The following is a 9,612-nucleotide window of genomic DNA, read 5'->3' as shown; positions in this document are numbered from 1 at the left end:
TGTGTGAAAGCCTGAGTCTCTGACCCTACCCCAGTTCCCAGCCTTGGGTCCAAATCCCTCTGCAGCCCACTGAAAACTCTGCACATGTCACATCCTGTCAGGAAATCAGTGGCATTTATAGAGTAGAGCACACCTCTCCCTGCAGGCCTAGGCTGAGGTAACTGTTGCACCATAAGCATGGCTTAAACATACCACGCTCTGCTGCAAGAAAATACAGTCACTGTCTCTTCCTCATCCATTCAACCCCCTTGGGCTGAATGCCTTGGCCCACTCCAAGCTGCCATGTAGAAGACCCAGGACACTGTGTTTTAGTCCTTCAGCAGTGAGAAGTGGGAGGTCTAGAGTGGAGCATGCCCTTAGCAGGCCTGGGCTTTGCAGGGCTTAGCAATGGTCCTTCTATGGCAACAAGGACCAACCCAGCAGGAGCAGCCACACAATACAGCTCCCACGGACCTGACAGTGGCAAGGAGACTAGGGAAACAGTGCTTAGGGAGAAAGGAGCTTGGGTCCCTGCTGCCCTTAAGCCTGCACTCTGCCTTCCTCCGTACACTGAAGTGGGGGTTACACAGGCCCTGTGTCCATGCCAGAGACCCCTGAGAAGAGACATATCCTGGGGTCTTCCACGTAGCTAATGCAACTTGCTCATGCTTCCAGGAGCAGACTGAACACTAACTTTGGGTCCAGACAGGAATTTTTCTCTAGGCTGGCAAAGACCTTGGGCTTCACCTTACTCTGTAGTGTGGGTGTAGTTCACTTGCTAGGATCACAGAGGCCTCCCACTCCTCATCTTTTCACCACTGCAGGGACCTTGGGCACACTGCACAGAAAACCTCCCATCGGGGCTAGCAGGGGCATCTTGCTCAGGGGCAGACTGATGGTTGGGCTGGGGTCAGGAAGAATTTCCTCCCACCTCCCTTATCACATCAACACCAGTCAGGCTGGAAGGCTCTCACTCTAAGCCAGTGGTTTTCAACCTTTTTTCATTTGGAGACCCCTAAAAATTGCGAATGGAGGTGCAGACCCCACTGAATTCTAAGTGCAGGTATTCACATACTTTTGATTGATCACAGTCATCTTTTGTGGACCCCTTAGACCCCACAGGGATCCGCAGACCACAGGTTAAAAGTAACTGTTCTACAGCATTGGGTGTGATGCAGCTCCCCTGCTGGCAACATCTGAGCAACATCAATTCCTGGCACCAAGCCTCTCCCACACTCTGCAGTTTAGTTTCCCAAGGACCAAAATGCCCTGGATTGACCCAGTCACTGGGCTCGATACAGGAGTGACTGAGGAATGGCTTAGACACCCAGGTTCAACAGAGGGAGGGGATCTGGCTTCAGCCTCTGTGAAAATACATCAGCTCCTTTGCCCAGTTCTCAGTGCCCAAATCCAGCATGCTCCATACCAATAGCACCGTAGCTGCTTCCCTCAGGTGTGCCTGCTGTGATAGGACGCGATGCAGCCATGGTCCCAGATCCTGCAAGGGAAACAAGGAAGTGGCCTACTACCCACAATGAAGCTGCCATATCCATGCTCCCTTCCCTCACCCAACTTGGTCTGCAGATGGGCAGTTGTTTTCACTGCTCTTGGATGAGACATTTTATAGTTCTTGCTCCTTTCTTGTGCCCCCTTGCATCTGGAGTAGAGCATGCCTCAGCCTCTCCCTCTCCCCATGGCATGGAGTTGCTCTGCTCTAGGTTCAGACCTTGCTTTGTTCTACCTATCTTCTGATCTAAAGTATAGTCATTCAGAAGAGAGGGCGGGGGAGTGCGTATGTGTACACACACGCGCTTTGCACTACCAACCTCCCTATCTAATGTACAGTCACTAATTTCGTGTGTGTGTGTGTGTGTGTGTGTGTGTGTGTGCGTGCGCGCGCGCGCGCATACTCACGCCACTCCGCACTACCAAGCTCCATATCTAATGTATGGTCATTACCGGTAATTCAGGAGAGGGGTGTGAAAGACTTTGTGATAATAGACCAAGGCATGAGCCACCATGAGGAAGAGAAAGCAGTAACACTGAGCACCCCAGGGCTGGCTAGGCCATAGGCTCCCCTCCCACTTTCAGCCCTGGTTCCTACCTAGAGTATGCATCAGTCAGCCCCTCAGGTGCCAGTCTGCCCTGTGGCTCATCATTTGCTTTGCTGGGTGTGGCATGCCACAGAACTGAGCCACAGGTTCCCTTAGCTCTGCTACTGTGCCATAGGGCACTGACAAGGCAGGGCCCACAAGTATAGCAAACAGCTTGGAGGCAGGACATCGAGAGAAAGGGTGCTGGGGGAGTGGGCAGATAGGAGCTGCAGGATATTTGGGGGTGAGGAAAAAGGGGTGGGTGGCTCACTCAGGAAAGAGGACAAGGGGTGCAGAGGGAAGATGAATGGGCAAGAAGGGGAGGACAATAAGAGGGGGGTGCCCTGTGGGCAGGAGAGCAAAACAGAATGGAGGGAAAGTCCAGTGGGGAGGGAGGCTGTGGAGCAGGCAGGAGGTGGGGAGTGTCTGGGCAAGGCCATGGGGAAATGGGAGGGAGGGACAGGCTGTTTCAGGAGGTATGGATTGTAACGTCAGACACTTGTACCACCCCGTGCAGAGTTCAATTAATCGTACGTCCCAGGGAGCAACAGCACTCAGGATGGAGCAGCTCCTGGCCTGGCAAACTCCTGCAGTCCAGGGGAGAGAAGAGGGGAACAGAGTGGTACAGAGGCATAAGGGGCTGTATGGCCAGCTGGGGAAGCAAGAAGACAGCAGTACAGAGGGCAGTCTAGGAAACAGAAGGAAACAAGACAGGGGAGGTCAAGATAGGCAGGCAGAGGAGGGCATCTTAGGAGCAGGGAGAGGGCAGGAGGAGAAAACCTCTCGCTGGGAGGGCAGAGAGGTGTGGGACCCTTCCTCAATCCAGCTCCTTGGGAGCCAGCCATATGCCCTCCAGCTGTGGGTCACATGCAATGCCAGGATACACAGATTTCAGCAGCAGTGCTGCAGGCAGCGCAGATGCCTCTCCCCTCCTGCCCCAGTGCTTAGGTATCAGCTTCCCTGAGGGAACTCAGCATCTGCACATCTAGAGCACCCCAGGTGCTGTGAGGACACTGCCTCCAGCACAGGAAGCACAAGCAAACATTTCTCCAGGATCCACCTTTATGGGAGCTACCCTGTCACCCCACTGAGGCCCTGGCTTCTTGTGCTCAGCAGATGACTCCTTAGCCCTTTCAGCAGCCTCTGGAGCCCAAGTCAGATTCTGCTCTGACTGCCTGAACTCCACCTGGGTGATAGCACTCTCACTCATAGTGACTACCACCACACCTCCAACTGTGCCCTCTCACACTGCCCATGCCACATGCCTTGTGCCCTGGGAACAGTCACTGTCCTGCACATTTTATCTCCTCCCCTGACAGGCATGAAGAAAACCTTCCAGACGTGATAAGAGCCTGTGTAATGAAGCAAGGCAGGCAGAGAGCCCAAAATAGCAACTGTGAACAGTGAATCACCCCCGTTCATCTAACGTGAGTCTCAGCACTGAGCCCTGGCAACGCCAAACTGCAAAATGGTTCATTGCTGATCGCTTTGCTGTGAAACATCCAGCTGCATTTGTGGTGTAATCCATCAGAAATGTATTAGGGTAGGGGAGAGTCAGGCTTGTTGGGAGGAAAGAGAGAAGGGGAGGGGAGACAGGTAATTCAAGCTCCTTCCACTGCCCAAATTTAAGCTACACTTGAGAGGGGAACAGAAAGAGACCTAAGGCTTCCCCTGCTTCCCAGGCACTCAGCTTTCAAAACAGCCTCCCATATCTCCCCAGGAGCCAGAAACCCAAACTACCCACCTGCCCCCAGCCTGCCCAAGCCTCCCTCTCCCCCTCTGGTGATGCCTACAATGCAGTTCTTTTCCAGAAGAAAACTGTAGCATGAGTGCAGCAGAAAGCACATTGAACCCAGTGTCCAATACATAATGCAAACACCACTGGGCTGAACCAGTCAGTCATCTACTCACTTATAGCCTCAACCCCACCACTGAAGAGAGCTCACCCCAAGGTCAGCTCAGGCAGGGAGAATCCCAGCATGCAAGACACTTGCCTGGGACTGGTATAAACCACTAAAAATACCAGTTCAAAAAAGAACAGGTGATTCCGCCTTGGGGCTAAGGGCATTCTTCTCTACCTGGTGCATTTTAATTATGTAAATCTGTGAAACAAAATGCAGTGGAGCTCCTGATAACCATCCCCCCCCATCAGCAACATCCATGCACTTCCTCTGGAGCCCAGTGTTTGAAAAGCCTTCCCTCAAACTGCTTCCCCCAAACTGAGTCAAGGTAGGAGCAGACAGGGGGAGCTCGCTTAAAAATTAGAATTCCAGCATCTGTTGCCAATTCCAGTATTCATCCTTAAGAATAGTAAGACTCTGGGAAAGGCAGAGGAGGAAGCAGGGTGAAACAGACTCAAGGCAAATGGGACAAAAGGGACTAAACAAAATTGGCTGTGCCCTTTGTCCTGTCTGGCTGGGAGTCCCCAGGGGCTTACCATCATCGGTGCTGTACCTCTCAGCTGACGTCTTCCTCCGAGCCCTGGAAACAAGCACAGACAATACCCTAAAAACTCAGTCAGCCCTTCCCATTGCCCCAATTTCCAATCACCAGCCATTGCAGGTTGCAGCATCTCAAAAGCCAAAGGCCAGCTATGTACAGCCCTTCAAAAGACAAATGTCAGATGTTCAGCACTAAGCTGAGAGTAGCCTGATCCCCTACCACCTACATTTCTGCTCCCAGCAGAGCATCATGAGACAGAGGAACCAGGGGCAGGTGATTCCATTTCCTCTGACATTTCCTCTGATACATCAGCTAGCCACAGCCAGAAGCATGACCAGCGACCTAATCCAGTCTGGCCAATTCATGCCATTTGGTTCTGAGAGCTGGGAGAATCTGGCTGATGGCCTGCAGCTGCCAAGCTTGCCACACTCTGGGAGATGAACACACCAACATCCACTTACATAACTACAAAAGCACTGCCTTATCAGGCTGGTGCAAAGGAGACAGTGAACAGAAATGGACAGGCCACACCATTTGCCCCGAGTTCTCTGACTATGACCAACCCCCAGTACTGGAGAGGAGGGTGCAACTCACCCCTGTGCATATGCCAAGAGATGCACAGCTCGCTGCTAAGCCCCTGTGGCCTGGAACAGAGAGTCTGCTTCTGCAGACACCATGAGGATCCTTGCATAGTCCTGCCTAACAAGCATGATGCCTTTAGATGAACTATACTCCTGAGAGAACAGGTACAAGCAGAGTCTCACTGCTGGGAGCTCCTTGGAGACAATGACAGGCTTCCTGCTGCCCTGCTCACCCTTGCAGGACACAGGGGCATGCAGTCTGGGGCAGGATGGATGGGGATACGGACCAAGGCCACTGACACCAGTGGAAGAGGAAGGGAGGGGGAGGAAGGACCAATGGCAAATGCTGGAATGACCAAAGGAGGGATTGACCCTGCCTCCAGAGCAACCTGTTAGCAGGATGAGACAGCATCTGTGGCCATTTCAGAGGCAGGCTCATCCCCTCAGGGCAGATCAGGGACCCTAGCGAAGGAATCAGAGGATAGGAGAGGATCAGGAAGCCAGGCAATTGGGTTGAAGTAGTGCCTGGCCTGACCTGCACCTTGGTGCCTCAGTCTGGAGGTCTCTGCCCTGGATTTCCTGGATCCTGAAGATTAAGGAGAAATGGAAACTCAGCCCAAATGCCACCACTGTCAAGACAGCCTACTTACCTGACACAGTGCATACAGGCAACCATCAGTGCACCCACGTAGAAGGAAAGGAAGCTCAGGAAGCTGAAGAGCATGGCCTGCACATAGACAGACTCTGAGGGAAGAGGACAGGTGGGCAGTCATGTACCAAGGGAAAAAAAATAAACACACAGCACCCTTCCAGCAAGTGCCCTTGACCTCATCCCCTGCAGCACCTCCTGCTGACTGGCTCTTCCATGCCCAGTGCTCCTGCCCCCAGGCCCCCTCCTTGCAGAAGATGCGAGCACCTCCCCTGCCCAGACAGCCTGCTCCCCCATTCCTGAAGCTGGAAGTCCTACACAGTTGCTACCTGTGTCTCTCTCTGGGGCTGCAGTGCAGATGGGAGTTCCCTACCGTCCCCAGGGCTCCTGGAATGTTTCCTGCCCAGGGAAGTGAATGCTGGAGCAGCCCCAGGTGCTCCCACAATCCCATGTACTCACCTGGAATGGAGGGCACAATGGTCACTTGAAGGTGCTTGGTCCTTTGCAGGTTCCAGGTGTGGTTGCCCTTGTCTGTAAGAAGGAAGGTGCGCTCAGTTAACTACCCCAAGCCTCATTCAATGGCCAGAACCAGCATCATTCTCTCACATCCTCATTTCCAAGTAAGTGAAGCTAAAATTCTGGTGAGGTCAATAAAAGAGTGTGTGGTGAAGCCACAGGCCTGACTAGAACAGTCTCTTGCTCTACCCACCACCTACATCTTTCCTCTAGAAAGCTCTGCTTGGACCTTTACTATGCTGCTAAGGGTTTTGACTGGCTGAGACCAAAGTGTAAGCCAACCCTGCCTCTCCCTGAGAGCAGCCCACTGGGATCATTCTGCAGTGCTGGGTGACTTAGTCACCACTCTCCACTATGCGCTGGTCACTGCTTCTCACCTGCACGGCAACATGTGAGGAGCTGCACAAGGAAAAGAACTGCAGGGAAACGCAAGGTGCTACAATATGCAGTTACCCAGCAGCCCTGCCCTTGGTGGGGAAAGCCTGGGGAATCCAAGCAGACTGCTGGCATCAGCCTGGCCTCTCTCTCCATGAGGAATTTTTGTGTCACGCTAAGGACAAAAAACACTGGTCTGGATTGAGCTGTTGATCTCCATGAAGACAAATGCTTCCCTGCTTGACTGTTAGCTAGCAGCTCTCCAGGATGTTTCGTCACCTCTTGCAAGATGCTCATAGGTACTTCCAGACTGAGAAAGCTGAGGCAGAGCAACCATTAGGGTATGTTATGCTTTCCCAAACAGGAATGTTATTAGGGTGCTGGGCTGCACCCAGAGGCTGAGGTGGTAGTAACAAAAAGGAGCATGTTCTCCAATTAGTCTGAATAAGAGATGGGTCTCCTGGAACTTCAGACTTGAGGCTGAATTGATTGTCATTATTTCTGACTGGCTGGCTTTCTGCTAGTGTAGCTGGACACTCTGCCTATCTGAACAATTCTTACCTTCCATGGTGGCACAGGGCTTAGGAGCACAGCCAGGAGCTTGGGCTATGTAAATACATCAGAAAACATGCACAGATCCTGTTTAACCCAAAGTGGGGAATGCAGAGGATGATTGTGTCCAGGACACATCTCCTCCCCTCCATGTTCATTACCACTCCCATTAGCTACAATCTGTGCACAACACACATAAGGTGTGCAGTGTCTCTCCACCATGTTGTCACTGTGACCCTCCTCCTCATTCCTCTGTCCTCCTGTTCTCATAAGACCTGGCTCCCCTTCTCCACAAACCCACCTCTACACTACACCCTCCTCCCATCTGGCACCTTGACAGTGCATCCAACACTTTACTGCCAAAACCAGCTCCTTTCCTCCCCACAGTCACCCCAAAGGGCTTTGTCTTTCACACAGAGGTCCCACCACGGCCCTTGGCCACCTCCAACCCTGGTTAAGCCACCTCTTCTTCCAACAAGCCTTCTCCCTGGACTTTCCCTAGCTGAGCACAGCTCCCAGAGGGCTCTCTCCAACATGAAGGTCCGTTATCACTGCCCCCATCTCCTGTCACCCTGCCAGAACCTCTCCCCCACAGCACTCGCTCCTGGCCTCCCTCAGGTGACCACTGCTTCCTCTGGTCCCATAGCCCTGTTCACCTCTGGGAAAGAGTTATAAGACACGGACCCTTCTTCCTGCAAGTGGGAGGATGGCACTGGAGGAGAGGATGGAGCTGTAACCAGCTTGGCTGGAGCCTCTCTTTGAGACTTCCTCCAAGACCACCTTCTCAGTTTCTCAGGCCCTGCTAGACCTCTCTTTGGGCTTCCACTGGCTTCCTCCTGCTCATGGTATTACATTTAAAAATGCCTCAAAACTCTGCACACCACCTGGTACTCTATTATCTGGGTCTCAGCTCTCTCCTCCCCAGAGCTTGCAAACTGGTGCCCCTGATGTTCATTTCCTTCTCCCACTCTCACCCTAGAGCCTTTTCCTGCCCTCCCCCTCTTTCTGCACCCTATGCCAACTGCCATACTCTCAATATTCAGATCCCCATTCTGCACCCACCTCCTTTCTAGGTGCCTGCCAGAAGGACACCTATGATAATCATCAGGAAAAGTAGGGCCTCACTACTGCCCCCACCTCCCTTTGCCCTCTGCACATCCTATTTCTTCTCTCAGACTGGGCTACAGTTTGCCCTTAGAGAAGCACTGTATACAGCACCAGCCACACTGCTGGCATTAAAATAACAATCAACTCAATTTGCCCATCTGCAGATCCTTTCCAAGGCTCTCATAGGCACTGGCAGAGCAATGCCATATTGGGGCAAGTAGGGTTCTCCCATCCACTGAGGTCTTTTGGGAATGATATTGTCCTTTCATGTACAGAGCAGATCATTCTTGTCATTACTGGTCATGAGAACCACTCTCCTCCTTCCTAGTCATCATCTCAGCTCTGGGGACAGGCCTACTTCCCTGTACAGATGCAACTCCTAGACCCACTCAATAGGGTTTGCAGGAAGCTCCAGGCAGAGCCAAATTTTGTTCTGCTTGGGACTTTATCTGTGTTTTTTCTCAGGTCCCTAATCATCTCTCATCTCTGTGATGCTTCTTTAATGTGGCTCCCTTTGATATACAACACTATCATTTCACCTGAGGGCCACAAATAACAACTGCAGATCTGGGGGAGCGGTGCATTGATGCAGTTTCACATACCCCCGCTTTGATTCCTGCTCCACCCAAATTTTAGAACCAACTGCCTGGGAAAGGCAGCAGCATTTCTATTCAGACAGTGCTGACAGAGTCAGCTGATTTCATGGCTCATTATAAATGTACCTGATTATTGCTAATCTCTTCACTCCACAGGTGTTACCAACCTTCCCCCCTTCTTAATGATCTTGATGTTCTATTCATCATGTTATCCTTTCTTTTGCAATTCTGCTTTCTGTTAGCCATGCCTGGTGTCAAAGATCAAAATCTTTGATTTCAGATGCCGATGGCAAAAGATCAGATGGCAAAAGAGCAAAAGATCAGATGGCAAAAGGTCAGAGACTTACACAACAAACTCTGTAATTGTAGTCTCATACTATTATTTTTTAGTTTGTAACAGTGCTGCATATTCACCCCCCTGTCTGTGCCTCATTTCAAATTACGTGAGCCTCTCATACGGGAGAGACACTAACCTTGAACAAATTGCAGCCTAGTACCGTGACATCAAAAAGAGATACCGTACCTATAGTGACCAGATAAAAATGAAACTAATGGAATTGTAAAATTAAATAATATGCTACGCTTGCCCTCTTGTGACCAGACAGGACCAGTACCACCCAAGCAAAAATATAGCCCCCCTTTGATGAAACTTGAGAAAACAAAGAAAGCACAAGTGCCAGCCTGTTAATTATTCATGCCAGGCGTATTATTATTGGCTATTT

At 51.5% G+C, this 9,612-nt stretch overlaps 1 protein-coding gene across 5 annotated transcripts in view; it reads right to left on the bottom strand.

Moving 5' to 3' along the window:
- SIDT1 (SID1 transmembrane family member 1) overlaps positions 1 to 9,612 on the bottom strand; it is a 111,085-nt gene that overhangs the window by 29,723 nt on the left and 71,750 nt on the right. For 3 of the 5 annotated variants that reach the window (XM_019527489.1, XM_019527491.1, XM_019527493.1), the window contains 4 exons: positions 6,204 to 6,275; positions 5,746 to 5,839; positions 4,510 to 4,553; positions 1,406 to 1,477 (listed from right to left, as the gene is read on the bottom strand). In XM_019527489.1, coding sequence (XP_019383034.1) covers positions 1,406 to 1,477; positions 4,510 to 4,553; positions 5,746 to 5,839; positions 6,204 to 6,275 — 282 coding nt within the window. Of the gene's footprint in view, positions 1 to 1,405; positions 1,478 to 3,983; positions 4,006 to 4,509; positions 4,554 to 5,745; positions 5,840 to 6,203; positions 6,276 to 9,612 lie in introns of those variants that run through there. The other 2 variants (XM_019527488.1, XM_019527490.1) reach the window with 2 other exon arrangements.

The sequence above is a fragment of the Gavialis gangeticus genome, unplaced genomic scaffold (genome assembly GCF_001723915.1).
Source record: "Gavialis gangeticus isolate Ggan-Ray unplaced genomic scaffold, GavGan_comp1, whole genome shotgun sequence".
In the NCBI taxonomy this organism is placed as follows: domain Eukaryota; kingdom Metazoa; phylum Chordata; order Crocodylia; family Gavialidae; genus Gavialis; species Gavialis gangeticus.
The sequence above is the reverse complement of the archived record's forward strand: the minus strand, read 5'-3'. Positions and strand labels throughout refer to the sequence as shown.